At 40.2% G+C, this 25511-nt stretch overlaps 2 protein-coding genes across 2 annotated transcripts; both read right to left on the bottom strand.

The window, feature by feature from the left end:
* Positions 1 to 5146: 5146 nt before the first annotated feature.
* On the bottom strand, positions 5147 to 13743 carry LOC117315225 (mucin-5AC-like). The gene is made up of 3 exons (XM_033869370.1): positions 13103 to 13743; positions 12699 to 12911; positions 5147 to 12559 (listed from the first exon to the last, which is right to left on the bottom strand). The coding sequence occupies exons 1-3, from the start codon at positions 13741 to 13743 to the stop codon at positions 5908 to 5910; spliced, it is 7506 nt and encodes a 2501-aa protein (XP_033725261.1). The 3' UTR covers positions 5147 to 5907.
* Positions 13744 to 14458: 715 nt separating this feature from the next.
* Positions 14459 to 24523, bottom strand: LOC117315224 (mucin-12-like). Its single transcript, XM_033869369.1, has one exon. It carries the CDS (start codon positions 24521 to 24523, stop codon positions 14459 to 14461), a length of 10065 nt encoding a protein of 3354 aa, XP_033725260.1.
* Positions 24524 to 25511: the final 988 nt, after the last annotated feature.

The following is a 25511-nucleotide window of genomic DNA, read 5'->3' as shown; positions in this document are numbered from 1 at the left end:
ATGGTTTCCACGTCGAATATTTGAATAATTACTTTTCTTTAAATATTTTGAATATGGCTCTCATGTCGCATTTTTGAATTATGGTTTTCCTATCGAGTATTTGAATCAATGTTTTCATGTCGAATATTTAGATAATGATATTCATGTCAAATAGTATTTGAATATTTAAATTACAGTTTTCATGACGAATATTTGTATTGTTATTTTCATTGTGGCTATTTAGAAAACGTTAACCATAGAAAGTAGTCTATTATTTTTTTACAATGGTGTCAATTTAGATAACGGTTTTCATGGTTACTTTATATAATGGTCTTTATCACGACTATTTAGATGTGACCATGGTAACTATTTACCTCGAATACTATAGTTGTCATCGTTAGCTGACATGGTAATAATTCCGTATAATTAAGAACTTTGTAAAAAAAATTATCTTATCTATTAAATTATTTTATATAAGCAATTATCCCCGTCGTAATGGTCTATGTTGATTAAAGCATTTTCAGGCAAGTGCTAAACAGCTTTCAAACAACCTTTTTTGAAAATGAAATCTTCGAAAATGCTGCCTATCAAGTTTTACTTTAAGATTAGAATTATGACTAATTATCGCATCATTTATCACAACTAGCATTGACATGTTAGACTTATTGAAGGTGAGATTATGATTGACACATGCGGGGGATACTACCACTGACAATTGTCGGGGGAGGATGACGGACACCTGGAAAAATCTATATTAATGATCGATTGTATTGAAAAGCCAATCGACATCAAAAGATTTTTATAGAGCAATTCCTGAGGATAAAGGATGTAGGCGGCGATAAATGTCAGGCATCAAAGACAGGTAGAATGGATGATATATATAGTTTTGTGTTTTAATCTTACGATTCCTATACGGGGAGTTGTGACTGCTTAAAATGAAAAAAAAATGCAAACCGTACTTTGTCCTTAAAAATACTGATAAAAAGTCACTACTGTAATTACTTGTGGTTGTATAAAAAAACTATAAATAATTGACGTTTAACTTGATTTGATTGTTATTGAAATGGTCATCGGACCAATTCTTTTTTTTTATTTTAAAAGATGATACTCTGCTGTGTGCCTTGTGTATAGTTCTTTAAGATTGACACGGTTCAGTATGCACATATCAACATGAACTATACGGTTTTTTAAAATAAAACATTGGAAATTAACAAATTAAATGAATTATAAGTATTTTGCACCTCTCCATCACGAATCTAATGTTTGGCCTATCTCGAGGTTATTTGTCGCCTCCTATAATCAACACTTTAGGTATTTACAATCACTGACAAGTCCTGAAGCACAATTAGATGCATGATGCAGTTTAATTCATTTTTTTGCTCTATTGTATCAAATTCTAAACATTTTTTGAAAGATGCTAATATTTTGGCTACCATTAGCACAAGTGAGTTTATGTACAGTCTTCTAGGGGCTGTATACCTTTATTATCACTGACGAGGTTTAGAAGAACATAATAGCTGAATAATGTTGATCAATTTGGTTTTGGTTCCACTTTATCCAAATACATACATGTTTAGAAAGATGATAATATCTTAAGGGTAATGTGTACAATCCTTGTGATAAATAACAAGACGTTGTCTTGGAAACATTTTTTTCCATGGTTACTAACTTATATTAAACATTATATACCTGTAGGGATGACTCGGTTATGACTAAGCATTTCCTGTTAGGAGTATACATATTTGCTGAAGTAGAAGTATGTCATGTCAATTGAAAGCCTTTCTGAGATTAATTTGTGTTAAATGTTTATAGTATGCAGTATTAAAGAATTCGCTATATCATCACATCACTCTCTTCTTATTGGGCGAAAATGGCGGAAGTTTTTCGCCAGGATATGAAGGTGACCAAACCTTCCCGGTATGCATAAACAGATTGAAAACCAACCGTTTAATTACTATATTATACAATAACGAACGTTGTAGCAGATTTCATCCGCATGTCTTTTTTCTTCGTCAGCCTTTTGGTAACAAATAAAGACATAACGATTAATGGGATATTATGATATTTATCGTTTGGGCAGGTGTTTGTTATGCCAGTTATACGATCTTTGTAGCCTATTCCTCAGTTATGATTGACAGTCTAATACTAAAAACATAGCTATTTTTACAGTCAATCATTCATACGACCTACATCAATTAACCCCCAAAACCAACGATTTGTCCTGATTAACATATTTTATTGAATTTTGCGGGCTATTTTTGTTATATGCTACATCAGTAATGGATGATTAAGGTAGAATTTGACATAAACATACCACTCCTCTATACGTTTAATCTGTCCAAAAATAATTGTGTCTTGTCTACTTGCATCAAACAAAATTCGTACAAGCAAAAAGTTCCTATCAATAAAATTGAGAGACAACTTAGAGTAAATATCACACAAACTGCATCCTACTGCTATTTCTTCATTCCAGAACTCGCCAGTGATGTCAAGCCAAAACACGTTACTAGAAGGCTACTTAGGAAATGCTGTCAAATGTCTGATTGGCCAACAGCCTCATTATTCAATAAATATCATCATTTGTATTATTTCAAGATAACGCGGATGAACATTGATGTCTTTGCAGTGCGCTTGTCAATGACCACACCAGCATTTGTATATGATATACATTCTGTGTTGATATCGACATGGTGTCAATTCAAATTAAAAGCTGATCTTTTGTGTTTTATTACGGTTCTATTTTACAATGTTAATATCACCACTACTAAACATTCAATACCGTACTTCTCTTTAAACTCTGTGTACTCGTTTTTACATGATATCAAGATATTTTTATGGATATGTATTTTTTTTTTTTAAAGATATTGCCTATATGTATTGAACAGTTACATAATTATTAGTAAAACGCTAGTAAGCAGTTATTTACTGAAACTAATGTTATTTGTTTATTTTGTAAACTACTCTTTTTTTTTACATGATATTAAGGTTTGTGTATGACGAGGCATTTTTGAACATATTGTCTATGTATATATTGGACAGTCATAAAGTTAAAAGAAACTCGCTACACCGCGTTCTTTACGATATATTGCAGAAATAACAGCGAGGTAAAATAATATTCAATATATATCCAGTAATACGTACAATCAGTAGATAGATAAACAATGATGAAATGTTTCCTCCGTTCAGTAAAGAAATCGTCAGTGACGATAAGGAGAAAGGAAATATATGATAGGATCAAATACAGTTTAAGATATAGAAACAGGTTGAATAAGAACATTGATTTTATATTAATATATTTTTCTTTTTATGTGTTGAACACCACGCGTTATACAGTTTGATATATCTGATAATTTTTGTACCGACATATTTTACTGTATATAGGGACACGATCGTTCGATCTGGTACTTATATTGAAATGAATACCGTTTTTCATCACTGTCACTTTGATCACGCCACACAAATTGAAATACACGATTGCTCTCATTTTGAATTTGACAGAGAAAAAGATATTACATATGTAAATAAGGTAATAACTAAAACATTTTGGCAACATATCAACTGTGTTGATTGTATCAATAAGACAGTTTGACATGTCACGTGACGTATGTACCACGAACGAGAGATGATCACATGACTGTCGTCATGACCCTGTTTCCGTGTCAAACTATCAGGGGCGCGGCAGTTTCGCCGAGCTGTGGTATTCTACCTCGATACAGCCATTTAACTAAATGTAGAGTATCTTAAACAAACATTCATCTTCGAAAATGTTTTCTTTCCATTACCTGTTTTGTGATGGTTCTAAACGTAATAGAAAAAGTATTGCTTAAAAAGGAAAGAATTTCATTGGCTGGGTAGTATTTGTCCAATATCATGTTTATAAAATAAACAAATGTTGAATATAATTGCAGACCCATTGACAATCGAGTATTTTAGAGAGAGTTATATATTCAGCCCTGTAAAATCTATCTTAATAGCACACACACGCACACACACATATATTATAACAAAATAAAAAGAAGAGTGCCAACCCCTTAATCCAGGTATCTAAATGTTGTATTGAAAAGGAATGCTGGTTGCCGACACACACACATATATATATATATATATTATAACCTACATGTATTAATGTATTAACCGAAGTTATTTCACATCGTATAAAAATGCATGTGTATTTGTTCCCAAGAACATATGATTATGTAATGCATATATAATTTTTTTTCGAATTTTCATATTACAATTTTTTTTATCTTATTTTGCTTTAGCTTTGAATTTCGATGAGTCACAAATTGTATTGGCCTGAATAACAATGGTAACTTTAGCGTGATCTATAAGGATACCTCCAGCAAACAATCGAAAACAAATAGGAAGGGTCACGCTTCTACACCAAACCTCAATTGTTGGGAGATACCTGCACAATATGTTAAGATACCAAAGAACCTTTAAAATGTTCAACTATAGTATTAGATGAATTTCGCGTACACGTGATGTGGAACCTTCCAAAATTGGCCAAACCTAATTCAGTGGGTCTCTCTCTCTCTCTCTCTCTCTCTCTCTCTGAATAATTTCTTCGTGTTATACATTGAGGAAAAACAGAATATTGAAATTTGACTGATAATGATATTGGCTAAATTTCTTCCGTGTGTTTAACAACGTTTCAAAATATTATTCTGTGACCGATTTTTGTAACAAACGCTACATTATTAATATATACTTGATTCTAGTCTTAAACCGGTTCACGAGTTTAAGTAGAAAGTGAAATAAATAATTGTATTTTAATTTTATACAGAATAAATAGAAGCTAAATGAAATAAATAAAGGTATAGAGAAAGAAGAACTAGAGAAAGAATAACAGTTTCTGTTCTTGTGTCCAAATTAAGCGGCAGGTCTAATTTGGGCTCACCAATATCTCCTAAGAAAACACAAAGGCAACATCAACATGGGGTAGAGCGGAATCTATCCTTGCATTCTTATATGTTGTTTGACATCATTTTATAGAATTTGATTAAAGGAATAAATAAATAAATGAAGGCAATACACATTTAATTGTTGTATTTGAAACAAACACAGACACAAATACAGAAGAAAAGTGGCAAAATAAATACAGTCGAAATAGTGGATTTCGTTATTTTGTAAGAACCTCTACTCATTTAAAACGAGACAAATGTCATTGATGTTTATAGTTTAATGGTACGTAAACAAAAGTAGTACCAACGACACAGCATACACCAACTGATTGTCGATAGTGGTGTTTTATATAAAGTCAAAGCTCATTATCTAAAAGTCAATGGTGTCAAGATAAAAACTTCGAAATGTTGTTTGAGTATGCGACTTAACGGAGAATATTTTACATAAAGTGTTTTTATTGTTTGAGCTGTATGTTCACTTCGGGTTAAGCAGGGTCTTCGAGTTAACAGAGTTCGGGATAATGGAGTTCACTGTATGTATCATTTGTATGCAAATCACTCCAGTCTGTTCAATTATCTCTCTTTGACGTTCTTTAACGATTTCCGTGCGTCAAAACGTAACATCGTACAAAACAATCGAAATTGTCAAAGAGAATTGATAAACATCCTTTTCACAGTTTGTGGTTTATAGTCTTGACATCAGAAGCCCATGTCCCATTATTTGTCACCATCTATGCAACATAAGATTATGGTACAATATGTATTAATATTACATATGTACTTTTGTAATTCTCGATACGAAATTACCATAAAAATCAACCACAAACAATGGATTGTAATAGGATGAACGGACCCGCCTGCTTAACGCTGACCTATTTACATATTAATGACTCTCGTAGAATGTTACCACCTGCTCCATAAACAATATGTAAGCACACGTGGCGACGTCGTATCGAATAACATAAAAACATGGCTGAGTATCCTTACGTGTTCATATTAAACTATCTTCCTATAACAGTACATCTCATATAACCCTCTCTGTATGACCTTGCTTAACTGGTTTAATCGGATTTAACCGTCCGTGTGTTACATCTACCATCATCTCCAAGGCAGACAGTGAAATATCAATTGGATACATGATCTGGTTCACACTGTACGGCTTATTGTCAACAGTATTAGTTACATCCGATGGTTGTTTACTATTAGTAACCGTATTTCTGGTTCCGGTATCAACAGACATGCGCTGTTTATTAACGGCATTTTTCAACACTTTAAAAATGTCGGCATTGCTTGAAATACCGTTAACGATATCTTTTGTACCAAACTGTTCTGGTGCAGTGAATGTTTTCTGTGGGAGGCTACGTTTTGGAACATTTGTCGTAATAGAATGATCATGTTCGACACTTGTTATAGATGTTGGTGACACTTGGAAAGCCGGTGATTGAGCAACCGGTTCAGTGTTAACTCCTCCTGAAGACACTAATTGTTCTAATAAAAGTGGATCCTGAAAGTTTGACTGAACTATACTTGACTGTACTTTATTCATTTCTCTGACACGTTTTCCATGAGAGGTTGACTGTTCAGTATTGTTTTTCAGACCTTCTGGCATCTTCTTCATTCTCACCTGCTCATTGGTTATTACTGCATCATGTGACACTGACAAACCCTGGCCTCCTCTTTGAACGGGGTTTTCAGGTTTCAGGCTATTTGAAATAAGTTTCCTTAAAAGACTTTTGGAATGTGTACGTTCCTTTCTTTGATTTTTGGAAAGAAATTCCAGACCTTTAGGAACATCAGGTATAGCAGAAAAGCTCTGAGACACTGGCTGAGCGGGTATAGGGGGTGGAGGGGAGCCGATAATACCAGCGGCAATCGCAGCAAACTCCCAATCCTTTAGGCTGGAATGTGGCTTGTCAATTCCATGTCCATAGATTATATTATTTGATAATTGATTTCGACGTGAATGTATAGTATCGGCTCTTGAACCGGGCTGGCTTGACTGAGTTTCACTTATCGTATTATGCACAGGTAGGTGTTGGTCTTGTGTGACCATTGTCCGTGTTGCTTGCGTTCGTTTAGCACTCTCTTTGGTAGACTTCGGTTTAGTTATCGATCCAGCGCTGAGAGGAGGCGTCGATGGGCCGGTTATTACTACACTTTGATGAGATGGCGGTTTGCTAGTAATTCCTGAACCATGATGAAATTGCAGTGTGCTAGTCATTTCCACACTATGGTGAGAATGCGACGAGCTAGTTATTCTCGCATTTTTATGAAGCAGTGGTGAGCTGGTTACTCCTGAACTATGTCGAGATGGCGCGGTTCTGGCTGTTCCCGCATTATTACGAGGTGGCGGTGAGCTTGTTATCCCCGCACTATTACGAAATGGCGGTGAGCTGGATATTCCCTCATTTTTAAGAAATGGTGAGCTGGTTACTCCCGAATTATGTCGAGATGGCGCAGTGCTTGTTATTCCCGCACTATTACGAGATGGCGGTGAGCTTGTTATTCCCGCGCTATGACGAGCTTGCAGTGAGCTGGTTATCCCCGCACTATTACGAGATGGCGTTGAGCTGGTTACTCCCGAATTATGTCGAGATGGCGCAGTGCTGGTTATTCCCGCACTATTACGAGATGGCGGTGAGCTTGTTATTCCCGCGCTATGACGAGATGGCGGTGAGCTGGTTATCCCCGCACTATTACGAGATGGCGTTGAGCTGGTTACTCCCGAATTATGTCGAGATGGCGCAGTGCTGGTTATTCCCGCACTATTACGAAATGGCGGTGAGCTGGATATTCCCTCATTTTTAAGAAGTGGTGAGCTGGTTACTCCCGAATTATGTCGAGATGGCGCAGTGCTTGTTATTCCCGCACTATTACGAGATGGCGGTGAGCTTGTTATTCCCGCGCTATGACGAGCTTGCGGTGAGCTGGTTATCCCCGCACTATTACGAGATGGCGTTGAGCTGGTTACTCCCGAATTATGTCGAGATGGCGCAGTGCTGGTTATTCCCGCACTATTACGAGATGGCGGTGAGCTTGTTATTCCCGCGCTATGACGAGATGGCGGTGAGCTGGTTATTCCAGCGCTATGACGAGATGGCGGTGAGCTGGTTATTCCCGCACTATTACGAGATGACGGTGAGCTTGTTATTCCCGCGCTATGACCAGACGGCGATGAGCTGATTATCCCCGCACTATTACTAGATGGTGGTTTAACTGGAGAATTCATGCTATTTAAATCCGTTGCTGTGGATTGGTCGGCCTTGTTGTATGAAAGAGGCTGAGGGGGAGTCACTGTAGCCTGGTGGGTAATTAGCATTAGGTGATTTGAAGCTGACTGAGTAACAATAGTAAATTGTGATGTACTGTTACTCTGGAGTAGTTGAGCTGCTGGACGTGAAGAAGCTGTCTTGATTATTTCAGTGCTGGCTTGACTCGATGTATGTTGCGACGGCACTACGTAAGTGATAACAGTGGGGTTTGTATTTCCTAAGGGACGCGGATGATGCATTGCAACATCGCTGGCAGGTGCAGGTGATGTTTTAATGTTGCTGGTTACGTCTGAATGGTATTGGAGTTCCTTGTAAACACCCTGTCCGTGATAAGATTGTGCCTGGCTACCATGATCGAAGTGGTTTAATCTAGAATGGCGGGAAAAACTTTTCTGCGATTTTATGTCCTGGCTTGATACAATAGGCTGAGCCGAAGATGTCGGAATAACACCTGATGGGTGAGTAGATGATTGTTCCGTAGCAGTTGGATTGATTTGCTGTTTAATTATCTGTTTAAGCTCATTTGGGTGTTTTTGAATTGTCTTTTCCGAAATTGTTGGTTGAGATGTATGTTGGGGAACTTCTTGCTTAGGTACAATTGGTTGGGGTGGCGGAGGTGTGTTTGCCTGGGTTGGATTTTGTTGAGTTGTCGTCTGACCTTGTCTTGCCTGATTTTGTGGAACCGTATATAACTGACCAGACTTAGCTGTCTGTGGTATAGCGGGCTGAGGTTGATTGAAGACCTGGTTTGCAATAATTGATTGAACTGGTGTTGTCAAATCAGATAGAGGAGATGGAGTGACTGACTTTTGTTCAGCTGCCTTAGAAGATGTTAGATGACTGGTGGATGATGACGGACGCTGAGTTGTAGGAAAGGTTACACTTTGCGGTAACGGTGTTGCGAGACTTATGGCGACATTTTGTTGTTGTTGCGCCGCCTGATGTCCTGTTACTTGCGGTGGTGTAGTTGGACCTAATACATCATTTTGTTGAGATTGAGTCCCCCTGTTATCAACAATTGGTTGTGGCGTAGTTTGACTTCTTGCACCAGTTCGTTGTTGTTGTGTTGTAGTTTGTCCTTGCTGAGATATAGACGTTTGAGTGCTACCAACGTGTTGATATGAAGATACACTACTGTTAAGCACTGACCGTGGAGAAGACATCTTCCTGATTATAACAGATTGTTCATGTGGTATATTTTGGCTTGCTATAGTTGGATTGGATTTATTTGTCTGTAAAGTCGTATTTCTTTGACCTGCTTTGTTTAGTTCAGTGCCCTGAGGAGGTTGCAGCTTCGTTGATACTGAATTGTTAAATCTCTCTCGTTGCACTGAGGTAACCTCATTTACGGTATTAGTTTGTGACTTAGCTGTGCTGCTATCTGGCGGAGATGGAGTTGAAGAACGATAAGGCGTTTCGTCCCGGTTCACTATAGATGGATGAGAATACGCGAGATTAGCTGGAGATTCCTTTACAACCACAGCACTTTTCTGAATGGATGACGAATGCGTAGTTATACCTGGGGGTGGAGGACCTTCTGTCGCTTGAACTGCCAAAAGTAGTTGGCGATGTTTATCCCCACTTGTCACTGGCGATTGACCAAGGGCGTTCGACAGTCTTTTCGTAATTTCTGTAGACACTTGAGAGTGTACTGCATGCTGTAACGTCACACTTCTTCCATGAGGTCGATTCATATCAGATGAAAGGATGCCAACCCCGTTTTGATGCCCTTTCTTAGCGGTCTGTTGTGAAACTATCGTCAACAACGATGCCAGTATTTGAGATGCAATAGCATTAATCGATTTCTGATCAAGTGAACTGATAGCGTTATTTTGAGTGATCTTAGCGTTATCATTTTGACCTGCCGATGATGCCGTCACCATTTCTGTAGATGATGATGTATTATTACTGATAGTAGCTCTACCCTGAACAGGTCGACTAGCCGATACTTTGTGAGAAACCTGTGTTGTTTCATTATTCGTCGACACTGCGGAAGTTCTGAATACATCTTTTCCAGATCTAGTTGCTTTGTCAGGTGTGACTATTGATATGATGGGATAAGCGTGCATTGCATTTTGTGTCATTTTAGACAAAAGTAGATTTTCACTTGTTTGAGTAATATCTTGTTTCTTTCGAGGACCTTGTGTTGGGGAGGATTTGATGTCGGAGACAATTTGTTTGCCGATGTTCGACACACTGGCTCTTTCGTTACTTGGAATTTTAAGTGTCCTTTGCAATCCCCCTCGAAGCCTGTGTCCAGGCCTCGATGACCCTGTTTGTGATTTCACATCTGCATATTTGACAGCTTGAGGATACAAACGGTTGATAACCAATCTTCCCTGGCTAACTTTTCCCGTAGAAGAGGTTTGAACATCTGGGCTGATGACTTTCGGAGCTGTACCTTCTACTCCGGTATGATTTACTGCAACTGTAGACGCTGATGGAATACTACTTGAAGTATTTATAGAATTTGATGTATTAGAAATTACCGCAACCATATACCCTGATGAATTCGTACTTTTACGAAGGGTTCCAGACGAGGAATTATTACTTTCATGAGCTTTTGCTGGAATTGTAGTTTGAAAAAGATCAACAGATGTTGGAATAATCCTTGCGGTAACTTCAAATGGAACAACATTTCCCGGGGAGTTAAATACAGCGGTAGCTATTGGATTACTTTTAAGCGGAGCCGTACCCTTCGAACTATTATTTGGTGATGAATTAGATATGGTCTGAGCTGGTCCACCTGATGAGCTGTTAGTTGCCTGAGCTGTTTGCACTGAGGAACTTGTTGTAGCCAAAATTGTACTTTCAGATGAATTATTGGTTGCGGGATCTGTAGCGACTGATAATCTGGTGGATGTCGCTGTTCCAAGAACTGATTTTAATGATAAACTGGCAACTGAGCCCGCAGGTGAACTGGTTGCTGCTTGAGCTGGAGCGGCTGATGAAGCAACAGTCGACTGAGCTGTACCCGCGTTTGAACTAGGTGTTGCCGGCTTTGGATCCGCTGATAAGATAGTTATTGCTGGAGCTGGACCGGCTGATGAACTAGTTGTTGATGGAGCTGGTAGGGCTGATAAACCAGAAGTTATCTGAGGAGATGAATTAGTGTTTGCTTGAGTTGTAACATTTGTATTGGCTGATGCACCTTTTGTTGTTTGAACTTTACCAACCGAGGAATAAGGGCTTGCCTGAGTTAGACTGGATGATACACTAGTTACAGTTGAAGATGGACCCGCTGATGAACTAGTTGTTGCTGGAGCTTGAAAGGCTGATAACCCAGCAGCTGACTGAGCTGTACCCGATGAAGAACCATTAGTTGTCCGAGTTGGAACGGTTGGTGAACTAGTTGGAGCCGTAGCTGGAATAGCTGATGAACTAGTTGTTGCCGGACCCGGAAGGACTGATGAAGCTACAGGTGACTGAGCTGTGCTCATTGGCGAACCAGCAGTTGTCCGAACTGAACCAGTTGGTGAACTAGTTGGAGCCGTAGCTGGACTAGCTGATAAGCTTGTTGTTGCCAGATTTTGACCCGCCGATGAACTAGTTGTTTCCGGAGTTGAACCGGTTGATGAACTATTTGTTGCTAGAGCTGATTCGGCTGATGAACTAGTTGAAGCCGAAGCTAGACCAGTCGATGAACCAGTTGTTGCTGGAACTTGAAAGACTGATCGAACAGCAGCTGACCGAGCTGTACCCGTTGATGAACCAGTAGTTGTCCGAGCTAGACCTGCTGATGAACTAGTTTGTGCCGAAAATGTACCCGCGGATGAACTGGTTGCTGTTGGAGCTGGTACTGCTGATGAACTAGTGGTTGTTTGATCTCTACCAACTGATGAACTGGTTGTTGCCGGAGCTGGAACCGGTTTTGAATTGGTTGTTGCTCGAACTTGCACCGTTGATGAAGCTGCACCAATTGATAAATTAGCCCTCGTCGGTTGTGTTGCCGCCGATAAACGAGTGATTGTCGTAACTGTAGCAGCTGTTGTAGTGGCAATTGTACGTGTTTTCACCACAAACGGAAGAGTACTAGGTTGAGCATTTAAGGTTGATGTGAAGATGTTGACAGGCGCTGATGCTGAACCATAACTAGCTTCCGCTGGAGTTGATTCGTTATTCTTAGCTGATGTCATAGCCCCAGGTGGATTTGAATTTGTAGTGACGTTGACAGCTGATGATATCGTCTCTGCCATTGTTGTAGCTGATGTACGGTTAGATGTTGACGCCAATGACTTTATAGTTGTTTTGGGAAAATTTTGCTGTACCGGGGCAGACTCTGATTTTTGATTAATTGACGGCTTTTCAGTTATTCCTCCAAAAGCCAAGTCACTGACAGCAGCTGAAGCTGGCATGGCCGAAACGTTTTCTTGTGGAGTAGCAGCGTTGTTATATCCACTAACACTACCAGGATGCAGAAAGGCAAAATTGGTAGATGCAACATCTTGAAGGTGTAAATTTGGTGAAAGGCGACCGAAATCCACTGTGCTGTATGCTGTATTTGTAATGCCATGGCTTGACGGGGTGATCTTTGATTTTGTACTCTGTTGACTGGTTGTTAATCGAGGTAACGCTCTGGCTTTTTGGTGCTATTGGTGGGTTGGTTTTTGAATGTGCATCAAGACTGTTCGAAGTTAATGCTGACGCAGTTGATAACACATCCGACTGACTAAGCTGCCGACTAGGAAGTGAAGAAACAAGGTAGTATAAGTCTCGAATTGGGCCCAAACAAAATTTAACTGAACACAACAAACTACTATATATTAAAGAAACAAAAAGAACAGTTAAACATACTAGATGTTTTATAACAATTATATATGCTATAATAATAAATTGGATATGAAACATTAATAAATTTCCCTGGGTATTGTTAAAATACTATAGTATTTTAGATAAAAGAAAAGCAGCGACATGTATTCTTAGGGCCGAAACAATGCCTTATCGTACCTTGTCCCTGGCCTGCCAGTTTGGTCGATTGTAGGAATAATGTTTTGCTGATTTCCAGTTGGTACACCAGCAGAAGCTGTACGTTGCAGTGTAGAACCTGGCTTATTACCATTTACAATGACATTTCTCGTCATAGAATTCGATAACGTTACTGGTTTTGTAGACGTTGCTAGATTGTTCTGATGACCAGGCTGACTTAAACCAACCTGAGTAGATGCTGCACGGTTATTCTGTTGACCTGAGGTAGGATTGCCCATTTGAGTTAAGGTTACAGGGCTGTTCTGTTGAGCATTATGATGTGTTCCCATTTGAGCAGAAGCCATGCTATTCTGTTGACTGTTTTGAAATGATTCAATTTTAGGCGAAGCTTTATGGCTATTCTGTTGTTGACTTTTCGGAGATGCCACTATTTGTAAAGTTTTAGCGTTGTGCTGTAGCAAATTATTCTTTGCCGGCGTCTTTTTGGATGAAGTCACATGACTGCTATGGTGACCATTCACAGCGGTCACAATTTCAGAAGAGGGTATAAGGCTGTTCTGATGTTGACCACTGTGAGACGTCCCTATTTGAGAAGTTACAGGGCTGTTCCGCTGTTGGCTATTCTTTGATGCAGGGTTACTCTGACGACCATGTTTTGACATCTCAACTTTAGTATGCGATACAGGGCTGTTATTTTGAGTATTCAGAGACGTCCCATTTGAGAATTTACAACGCTGCTTTGAGATTTGTTTCTCTTAATAGTCGTAGGGCTGTTCTGTGTTTGACCTTTCTGAGACGTTGCCTGGTTGCCATGTTGGCTATTTTGAGACATCACAATTTGTGGCTTATTCTGCCGTGAATGTTTCTGAGGGGTCCCCATGTGGAAAGTCACGTGTTTTCTCCGTTGCTTCTTGTGAGTCTTTCCCGTTTGGAGAGAAGTTACTGGGCTGTTCTGCTTTCGACTTTTCTCAGGTGTCCTCACTTGAGAAGAAACAAAACTGTTGTGTTTGCCGTTCGGAGACATTCTTACTTGAGACGTTACGCGCTTATTCTGGTGGTTATTTTGAGACATCGCCGTTTGAGAAGTTTGGTGGTTGACCTGTGGACTATTTTGAGACACACCCGATGGAGAAATAGTACGCTTGTTCTGTTGACTGTTATGAGATGATCCAATTATAGAAGCTATATGGTTGCTTTGTTGGTTGTTTTGAAACATTCCCATTTGAGATGTAATGCGATTGTTCTGTTGACCATTTTGAGACGTTTGAGGATTGATTTTCTGTTGAGAGTTCACACTAGTTTTTCGCTGTTTACTAGTTTGGTGAATTCCTATTGGCGACGTTAAACGGTTACTCTGTTGACCAATCTGAGACGTCGTCATTTGAGAGGTAACAAGGCTGTTTTGTTGCCCAAGACCTGTCGGAGAAGCCATAACTTGAGAAGAAACAGGACTGTTTCGTTGTCCATTCTGAGTAGTAACATGGGTGGCTTACCTTGTCGATTCTGAGATATCATCACTTGAGAAGTAACAGGGCCGCTCTGCTGATTATGTGGAGACACTCTCGATTGCGAATTCACAGGGCTATTTTGTTGTCCATTTAGAGCCGTCTCGGGGCTATTTTGTTGTCCATTCTGAGACGCCTTCATTTTAGAATTCACAGGAGTGTTTTGTTGTCCATTCAGAGCAAGCTTGGGACTATTGTGTTGTCCATTCTGAGGCGCCCTAGTTTGCGATGTAACTTGATTGCTTTGTTGAACTTTCTGAGTCGATTTCATTTGCGGTGTCACCGGGCTGTTTTGTTTACCACTTTGAGGCGTCCCCATTTGAGCTGGCAATACATTATTTTTAGGACTGTGTTGCGGCGTGATTATTCCGTTTGAAGGTATATGACTATTATGTTGACTGACATGAGGTATTGTACTCGACGAAGCGCTGTTAAGTGGAAGGTGTGTGTCCTGTGTAATACTTAGCGTATTTACCTGTCGCCCAACTGTTGCTGTATTGCTGGCGTGAGTATGATGCTGACCCTTCGTACTACCAGGACTTGCAGACGCTATTGGACTGTGGATAGGATTGATAGTTCCGATTCGTAACACAGATTTTCCGGCTGTCTTCTCACTATTCCGAATATCAGATAGTACTGTATTCCCACTCGATAACGCAGGTGAACCACCTCCTCCTTGTGCCGTAGCTTGATTATGATTAAAAGATCTGCGACTAGGAACAGAGGAAACAATTTCTGGCTGGGTGCCTAGCTTTTGACCTGGAGTTGATGCAAACTTTTTACTGTTCGCCATTTTATGTTGCTTTGGAATCATTGAGTGTTCACTTACAACCGGTTTAATATCTTGTTGATTAGTATTAGAATTCGTTTGAACCTGGACTGGATCAGCAAATGCTTGTTTAAAAAGGCCTCTCGTTTGCATGGTCTGAATGACATCCGTTTTCTGTCTCGGGGTACTTGTCTTTGCTATGTTACTAGTTGTGTGACTATTCTTCTGTGTCGATTTTTCCATTTGTGCAGTAGAAATTATCGAGGTAGGCTGAAATGTCTCAGGATGTCCATTTTGCTGACCGAGTTTGCTATGTCCATGTGGTTGATTTCGATTTATGCTTGACACGATTGGGGAAACCCATCCAATTGGACTGCTGTGCTGTATATTCTGTGAAGCCAATATATTGTCTTGAATACTTGATGATGGCAAATGGCTCAGACTTGAGCTTCCAGATGAATGACTATTCGAGTTCAAATTAGCAGCTCTGTCAATATGATTAGGATTAACAGTTGCATGCTGACCTTCTGGCTTAGGGTGTCCTGTTTGAGGTTTGCTCGGTGAGGCCGATTGTGATTTAGTTTCTTGGTTTGACAGTTGAAGACCCACAACTTGTCTCGATTTTGTTGAAGATGAAGACGTACCTTGGCCTCCAGATGTCTGTTGTGCAGTTTGACTCGTTGCCTGTCCCGAAATATGTTTGCTTTGTTGACCTATAGTATGTCCAGATATCTGATGTCCAGTTTGTCGGTTCTGAGGTGGAGACTGCCCTGTCACATGTTGACCGCTGGAACCTGTAGACTGTCCTTGTGGTTGCTGACCTTGAGGTGGGCCAGACATCTGTTTAACGTTTGATTTGCTTACTGATTGTTGTCCAACTTGACCTCGCGACGCTGATGATATATGTTGTCCAGTGGGGTCTGTAATCTGACTTAGCGATTGTTGACCGATTGAACCTTGTGACGGACTTTGAATCTGTTTTACAGTCTGGCCCTGTGATTGGCTCGCGGATTGCTGTTCTACTTGACTCGTGGCATGTCCTGTTTTATGTTGTGCGGTTGCCTGGTTGATGTGCAGCTGTCCTCGTTTCGAAGCCATTGATATTGATTGGCTTATCGGGAGTTGTTGTGTTACTGGTTTCGTCTGACTACCTGACGAATGTGTAGGGGCCATTGCCTTGTTACTGCTCTTATTCGTTGTTATAGTGTTTCCTTGACCAAATGGCAAGGTAACTCGTGACGACTGTATCAAAGTGTTGCTTGGCGGAGGTATCATTTTTTCACTTGCTGGAAGTTGACCATTTTTTTGAGAATGTGTATTAGAGGTTATGATTGAGTTATGACCTCTAGATACATCGAATCTATTTGTATTTGCTGTATTGAGCTGGATGGCTGGTTGACCGCCTGTTTCAATATTGACACTGTTCTGTAGATTAGCAGGCTTCGCTGATTTTGTATTTCCTTGTTGACTAGGTTGTTGTTTTGTTGATTGTGTCTGCAGCGTATTTTGGTTTGTCGTTTTTGTTGTAACTGTATTTCCTTGGCTACCCTGTTGGCTGATTTGACTTCCTGTTGATTGCACGCGAAGACTATTTTTCTGATTGGGTGAATGTACTGATATTGTCTGTCCCAACTTATCTTTCTGTCCGATTTGCTTTTCGACAGATTGCACATAAGGATTATGTTTCTGTATTATTTGATTGTTCACGGAAACCTGACCTCCAAATGTATTCAAATGCTCATTCGCAGGTAATGTAATAGTATTCAGTTGATTACCTTGATTTGACTTCTGACTGCCGATAGGATGATCATGAGGCTGATCAAGTTTGATGACTGATTGACCGAAGACGGGTCTTTCTTGACTAGAAGATTGTGATGATATCGTATTTCCTTGATTTCCAGTCAATTGTTCATGCATATTTACTACATTTCCTTTGTTGTTTGAAAGTTGTGTATGCTGATGATTATTTTGCTGATTTGTCGGCTTTGATGATATTGTGTTTCCCAGGTCAACTTGTTGCGATTGACGACCAGTTGATTTGGCCTGGAAACTTGTCTGTTGAGTGTTTGTTAGGCTTCCGTGATTTGAAGTTTGTGACGTCATCTTACTACCCTGATTAATTGGTTGATTAACCTTGTTTCCCGTTGTTGGCTGGAATAAGGTTGATTTGGTAGTTTTTCCATTCTGACTGACCTGACTCTGGATCTGTTCTTTGATGCTGTTCTGCTGATCGATTGGTTGATTTGATATTGTGTTTCCGTGACTTGCTATTGAACTAGCTGATTGAGTGATTGTCGATTGGCCGACAACAGGCTCATATTGAGGCACCTGTGTAAAGTGAGCATTTCGTTGTTGATTGATTGTTTGTCTCGGGTTTGTATTCATTTGTTGTCCCATGTGATTAGCGAATACCGTATTTTCAATTAATATTGGACGTAACATTGCCTGTTGACCTGTCGTCTCTGATGCTAGTGTTTTTCTCTGTGCAACAGTCGAAGGCTGCCTCCTGGCAACTGGAGTAGATGGTTTTAATTGGGATGATTGTAAATTAGCTGTATGTCCGTGTTGACTTTGGCTTCCTGCGGTTTGCGAGCTAAAGGTTAAATGTTGCACTGACTGCGCATGTCCTTGTTGATTTGTCGCCGTTGCTTGATTGACCGGTAATGGGACATTCTGACTACTTTGTTGAGGATGCAATTGTGTTTGGGTGTTGGGATTTTGTGCTGTTGGTGCTTGATTTACTGACGTCTGATGATGGTTCATCGGCGGCGGCAGCCGCACATTTGCAAGATTCATTTGCCGAGGAACGAGAACTCCATTTGGTTGGATATTTATATTTACTGGCGATTGTCCTCCTTGCTGACTTGTTGAAGTCTTAATTGACTGAGGTTTTTTATTCACTGGATGGGAAGGATTTAGTGATTGAGTGTTAACATGTTGGCTAGCTTGTGTTACAGATTTTCCAAGAGACGAACTTCGTGTTTCGGTTTGTTGGGCGTCTTTGGTAGCGGATTGTATTATTGATTGATGTCCATGTTGACTTGTAGCAATCTGATTTCCAAATGACTTGATATGTTGACGGTTTTGTTGTAGTTGCTGCTTGTTGACGGTACCCGATCTCTGATTATTATTAATTCCTAATAAGTCCTTAGCTTTGATCTGTGGTTGGCTTGATTGTGTGCTATGCTGACTCATTGTAGTACGAGCTTTGTGTTGAGTTATCGGCGGTGAATGAAAATTGACAGTCTGACCTGTAACACGTCGAGACTGCTGTGGTAAGCCATTCCTTTCAGTCATGCTTCTGGTATTTTTTGAGGTGGTTTGTCCATTTGTTGAAGATGGTATGGTATTGAACTGTCTGGCGGTATGACTGGATTGTTGTGGTAAGCTGTTCTTCAGGTTCTGGCTTCCGGTGTTTTGTGAGGAAGTTTGTCCATTTGTTGAAGATGAAATGATATTGAACTGTCTGGCAGTATTACCTGATTGTTGTGGTAAGGTGTTCATTCCGTTCTGGCTTCCGGTATTTTGTGAGGAAGTTTGTCCATTTGTTGAAGATGAAATGATATTGAACTGTCTGGCAGTATTACCTGATTGTTGTGGTAAGGTGTTCATTCCGTTCTGGCTTCCGGTATTTTGTGAGGAAGTTTGTCCATTTGTTGAAGATGAAATGATATTGAACTGTCGGGCAGTATTACCTGATTGTTGTGGTAAGCTGTTTATTCCGTTCTGTCTTCCGGAAGTTTGTGCGGACGTTCGTCCATTTGTTGAAGACGAAATGACATTGAACTGTCGGGCGGTATTACTGGATTGTTGTGGTAAGCTGTTTATTCCGTTCTGGCTTCCGGTATTTTGCGCGGACGTTCGTCCATTTGTTGAAGAGGAAATGGTCTTGAACTGCTGGACATTATTACTTGATTGTTGTGGTAAGCTGTTCATTCCGTTCTGGCTTCCGGAATTTTGTGCGGACGTTCGTCCATTTGTTGAAGAGGAAACGCTATTGAACTGCTGGGTAGTATCACTGGTTTGTTGTGGTAAGCTGTTTATTCCGTTCTGGCTTCCGGTATTTTGCGCGGACGTTCGTCCATTTGTTGAAGATGAAATAGTATTGAACTGCTTGGCAGTATTACTTGATTGTTGTGGTAAGCTGTTTATTCCGTTCTGGCTTCCGGTATTTTGTGAGGATGTTTGTCCATTTGTTGAAGATGAAATGGTCTCGAACTGCTGGACATTATTACTTGATTGTTGTGGTAAGCTGTTCATTCCGTTCTGGCTTCCGGTATTTTGTGAGGAAGTTTGTCCATTTGTTGAAGATGAAATGACATTAAACTTATGGGCAGTATTACCTGATTGTTGTGGTAATCTGTTTATTCCGTTCTGGCTTCCGGTATTTTGCGCGGACGTTCGTCCATTTGTTGAAGAGGAAATGGTCTTGAACTGCTGGACAGTATTACTTGATTGTTGTGGTAAGCTGTTCATTCCGTTCTGGCTTCCGGAATTTTGTGCGGACGTTCCTCCATTTGTTGAAGATGAAATGGTATCGAACTGATGGACAGTATTACTAGTTTGTTGTGGTAATCTGTTTATTCCGTTCTGGCTTCCGGTATTTTGCGCGGACGTTCGTCCATTTGTTGAAGAGGAAACGCTATTGAACTGCTTGGTAGTATCACTGGTTTGTTGTGGTAAGCTGTTTATTCCGTTCTGGCTTCCGGTATTTTGCGCGGACGTTCGTCCATTTGTTGAAGATGAAATAGTATTGAACTGCTTGGCAGTATTACTTGATTGTTGTGGTAAGGTGTTCATTCCGTTCTGGCTTCCGGTGTTTTGTGAGGAAGTTTGTCCATTTGTTGAAGATGAAATGACATTGAACTGCTGGGCAGTATTACTTGATTGTTGTGGTAAGCTGTTTATTCCGTTCTGGCTTCCGGTATTTTGTGAGGATGTTTGTCCATTTGTTGAAGATGAAATGACATTAAACTGATGTGCAGTATTACTTGAGTGTTGTGGTAAGCTGTTTATTCCGTTCTGGCTTCCGGTATTTTGTGAGGAAGTTTGTCCATTTGTTGAAGATGAAATGACATTAAACAGATGGGCAGTATTACTTGAGTGTTGTGGAAAGCTGTTTATTCCGTTCTGGCTTCCGGTATTTTGCGCAGACGTTCGTCCATTTGTTGAAGATGAAATGGTATTGAACTGCTGGGCAGTATTACTGTTCTGGTGTGGTAAGCTATTTATTCCATTCTGGCTTCCGGTATTTTGCTCGGACGTTCGTCCATTTGTTGAAGATGAAATAGTATTGAACTGCTGGGCAGTATTACTTGATTGTTGTGGTAAGCTGTTTATTCCGTTCTGGCTTCCGGTATTTTGTGAGGAAGTTTGTCCATTTGTTGAAGATGAAATGACATTAAACGGATGGGCAGTATTACTTGAGTGTTGTGGTAAGCTGTTTATTCCGTTCTGGCTTCCGGTATTTTGCTCGGACGTTCGTCCATTTGTTGAAGATGAAATAGTATTGAACTGCTGGGCAGTATTACTTGATTGTTGTGGTAAGGTGTTCATTCCGTTCTGGCTTCCGGTATTTTGCGCGGACGTTCGTCCATTTGTTGAAGATGAAATGGTCTCGAACTGCTGGGCAGTATTACTTGATTGTTGTGGTAAGGTGTTCATTCCGTTCTGGCTTCCGGTATTTTGCGCGGACGTTCGTCCATTTGTTGAAGATGAAATGACATTAAACTGATGTGCAGTATTACTTGAGTGTTGTGGTAAGCTGTTTATTCCGTTCTGGCTTCCGGTATTTTGCTCGGACGTTCGTCCATTTGTTGAAGATGAAATGGTATTGAACTGCTGGGCAGTATTACTAGTTTGTTGTGGTAAGCTGTTCATTCCGTTCTGGCTTCCGGTATTTTGCGAAGACGTTCGTCCATTTGTTGGAGATGAAATGGTATTGAACTGCTGGGCAGTATTACTGTTCTGGTGTGGTAAGCTATTTATTCCATTCGGACTTCCCATGATTTGTGATGTTTGTGTTCTGGGTGAAGAGGAAATGGAATTGAATTGCTGGGCCGAATTGATCGTTTGTTGGGGTAAGTTATTATTTCCAGCCCGGCTCCTTGTGTTTTGTGGGGAAGTATGAGAATTCCGTGATGTGTGTGCACTCGTAGAAGATGTAATGGTATTAAGTTGTCGGGCCATATTACTAGATTGGTTTGGTAAGCTATTCATCCGAACTTGGCTTCCCATGTGTTGATGAAATGGCTGTGTATTTGTTGAAGAGAAACCTGGATTCGAAATTTTGGGTGTATTTCCAGACTGGTTCGGTACGTTTCCGATTTGTTGGTTGTTAACAGACTGGTGCGGTACGATCCCGATATGCGGTTGTTGGTGTTGCTGTTGCTGCTTCATGTTCACAGTTTGTGGAACTCTAGAAATCCCTTGCTTTAAGTTTGCCGTTTGTATATGATGACCTTGTTGAGATGTCGCATGTGGGCCAACATTGTTTTGGAAGATTTGCTGCTGTTGCACTGGGTGGTTTAACGGCATATTAGGTAATGCCAAATGTTGTAAATTAGGAATGGCATCAATCCCTTGTAACATTTCAGGCATATGTATGTGTCTGCCTGCCGCTGATTGACTTGTCAATATCGTGGTAGGATCCTGTACTTTCGGCTTGGTAATGACGTCTGTCTGTAGCGGAGTAGCAAACTGTTGATTACTGACAACAGTTTGACTACTTGTTGAATGTTGTACTGGTTGTTGTTGATGTCTTGAATTCATATTTGTGACCTGAGTACTAACCATTTTGAGAGTGCCGGGGACCTTGGGAACATTTGCTGTCGTCGACTGGCTTACCCTCTGTGAATGAGTTGTTTTCTGGTTTCCAGATATAAGTTGAGGTCCTGTAACAGGGTTTACTTTGTCAGCTGTTTGTTGATTTATAATAGGCGTAGATGCGGTATTCGAGTTTATTGTTGATGGCGAATTTTGCATCATACTCTGTTGTTGCATACCTCCAATATGCTGTCCTATTGTATTTGTTTGTATACCTGTAGGACGTGGATCAACGTGATGAACTTTCCCTCTTGAGTTTGAAGTAGGTCCGCTTTGCTGCTGAGCAATATTCTGGATTACCTGACCTTGCAATCCGGACTGGGATCTGGTGCTGGCCGAAGTAAGCGGTTGACTGTCGGCCACCATATGACCTCTAACCTGCTGTTGTTGGACATCCAGTTGCATTGTCGGTATTGCTTGACCAACAGCTGTGTGGCCGGATGACGTACTGAGAGTCATAGCTGGCTTCTGATTAGCTGTTCCAGAACTAACACCATTATGGCTTTGTATCGGCTGTTGCCGTTGAGCTGCTGGGGAAGTGTTAATATTGGTTGATGGAATCTGCTGTGGATGTATCACAGGAACAGCTTGGTTTCTACGAATCAAAGAGGCGATCACAGCCTGTGTGATGTTATGGATTACGTTCATATCCAACATAGGCTGATTTGGATGAGGCATCATTCTTGATAAACCGATTTGTTTTGGTGGATTGTTTTGGCCAGATGCTACGAAACGGTTACCCGCAGGCGGCGATACAGGATGTTGTTGTGAAACCGATTCACGGCTAGGTTGTTGATTATTTGGTTGATGGAAATTGATGTGCAAATTGATAATAGGGTGGTGAGGAGGGGTGATTTGCTTGTTACCTTTACCCGATATTGTCTCATTGGTGTTTCCGACAGCAGGTGATTGTACAGGCGATATACGTTTACCAGCCGACGTGTAGACATTCATACCAGGTGCAATTGCTGATTGCGACGAGGAAGAATGGGTAACTGCAGTGTCATTTATCATGACCGTTGGGTTGTTTCCTTTTCCGTTGATGGTGATGGTACCTATTTTCGGAGCCTTGGCCGTTTCGGTTATGCTAGGATTTGTTGTAGAAGGAAGTGATTGCGGGTTCGTTCTTGTTGTGGTTTGAGAGATTATAGGTGATATCATAACAAGTTCAGCATTTGGTTTATGGACTCCGTTGACCATGTTATGTGTTTCTGTTTTGTGAATTTGATGCCCATTAGAAGGACCGAAATGCTGGTTTCTCGAGTGACTATTTATTGTAGTAGCATGCCGCACTGAGGGTTGACCTGAAATTCCACTTCCAAATTGTCTTTCAACATTTGCCGTCTGCTGTCCTTCAACTGGAGAGGAAACTCTGATTGTTGAAATTCGAAAAGCGTCATGACCTTCGGAAATTGGATGATTCAGCGGCATCCCCGATATAGACGTTGGGATGTTGTCGCGGTGACTGTGCAGAAATGTTTCCTGGTGGCCAGGTAGCTGAGGTTCGCTTGGGGGAACATCTGATATGCCGTGGTTTATATCGGATACAATCATTCTCATGGGTCTATTGTTAGAGGGGCTTATTCCTAGCAAGACATCTCGATTGTCTTGTCTTTGCTGCGCTAATTGGTCGCTAAACGAATGGGTCGTCTCTGTCTTGTAACGTGGTCTATCAAAATGTGCTGGTCTGTTTCGGATTTGTAAGTGATTGATATGACCTGCTGACATTGTGCCTGGAGTTCGCGGTTCAAACTGCTCAGAGTTAGAAGCTTGGGAATTAAGTACTACAGGGGTATATTCGATCGCTGATTTCAAAAGCTGTCTGGCATGGTGTGTAAGTATAGCTTTGTGTAATTCTTGAAATGATGCCATCTCAGAATTTGCCCCCTGCGATTGTTCACTGACAGGAGCCGACAATCCCGTTAAAACGTCAAGATTAGATGTTCCCCCAACTCTAGCAGAGCTACCTCCATTTTGACCGGTCGTTGCAGCTGTATTACTCCCAAGTTCTGGCTGTGGTTCAATTCCAGGGAAGTTGAAAGATCTGTGATGCAGTGCGACAGGTGATGGTGTTTCACCGGCAATCGGATAGTTAAACGCTTTGTTAGAACTTGCTTTAAATCCGGGATCACTTACTGTAATCAAATTGTCTTTTTTCACAAATGCCATTCCAGGGTTAGCTTGATTAGGTAATGAAGCTGCAAATATCTGTTGCCGTTTTGTGGGAACATGAATCTGCATCACGTTTGTTTCACTTTCGGTTGCAGAATTTCCTGTAGCACCGCTGGCTACGGATCGAGTTTGTCGTTCTCCTCCGTGTGTCTGGAAGCTGACATCGCCCATGTATTCTGTATTATCAACAACGGGGTTCCTTCCTGATGCCTGGGTATCTGTCTGAATAAAGGAAAACAGAAACATACATAAAACTGTTGAAGAAATAGTGTAATGATATCCTGAAGATAACAGTATTGCATCAGACAAGGAAATATCATGATGCATAGACATAATCAGTCAAGCCGCTTTTTATAATGTATTGATATACATACACTTGAACGGATGACAAATCAGGCAAACAAATTAATTAAGATAATAATGAAATAATAATGATATTTATAATCAATGAATGATCACAATAACGAAACAAATAGAAATGGACAAAGAGGGCGGACTGTTCCTTTTAAAAATAATGAGACAGGTCAACGTTCTTTGCCTACTGCACTCAATACATAAATTACGAGTATTTTAATGATTGATAATTTCATGCCTGATGGCATTAACAATTTAATTAAAACTTAATTTGTAATTTATTGTAGCGTGTTCCATTTTGTTACATGTACAGGTGATTCATTTGAAGTATAAATACTCACATTCAACATGTATTAATGTCTCTATTCATTATAGTCCGTGCTTCCTTTTATACTTATGTTAGATATATCAAGTATTTTTCATGACTACGCCTTAACATATATTGACATACCAGCTGATTTATATCTCTACGTCAGTAACTGATTTAGATTGTTTTTTGTTTTCTGCCTTCCTTATGAATATAAATCATTATCTAAGCATCTAGAATCAATAAATTAATCATATATTTGTACGATAGACATAAGAGAAATATCTTTACACATAAATAGTAATAATTACATCACACGTCACATAATAATATAAATCATAACACGGCAGCTAGTCTCATTTAGATTTAATAGTGATGATAGGGTAATAAGATTTGCGTTAAGGATATTTCAAACTTCATATATCGATCCGCATAAATCAATCTTAAGTGTATTTACACTATCTTTAGTTAAGAGCTTTTGTTAAAATAAACTTAACT

Source organism: Pecten maximus, chromosome 17 (genome assembly GCF_902652985.1).
Source record: "Pecten maximus chromosome 17, xPecMax1.1, whole genome shotgun sequence".
In the NCBI taxonomy this organism is placed as follows: Eukaryota; Metazoa; Mollusca; class Bivalvia; order Pectinida; family Pectinidae; genus Pecten; species Pecten maximus.
This window is presented reverse-complemented; position numbering and strand designations above follow the sequence as displayed.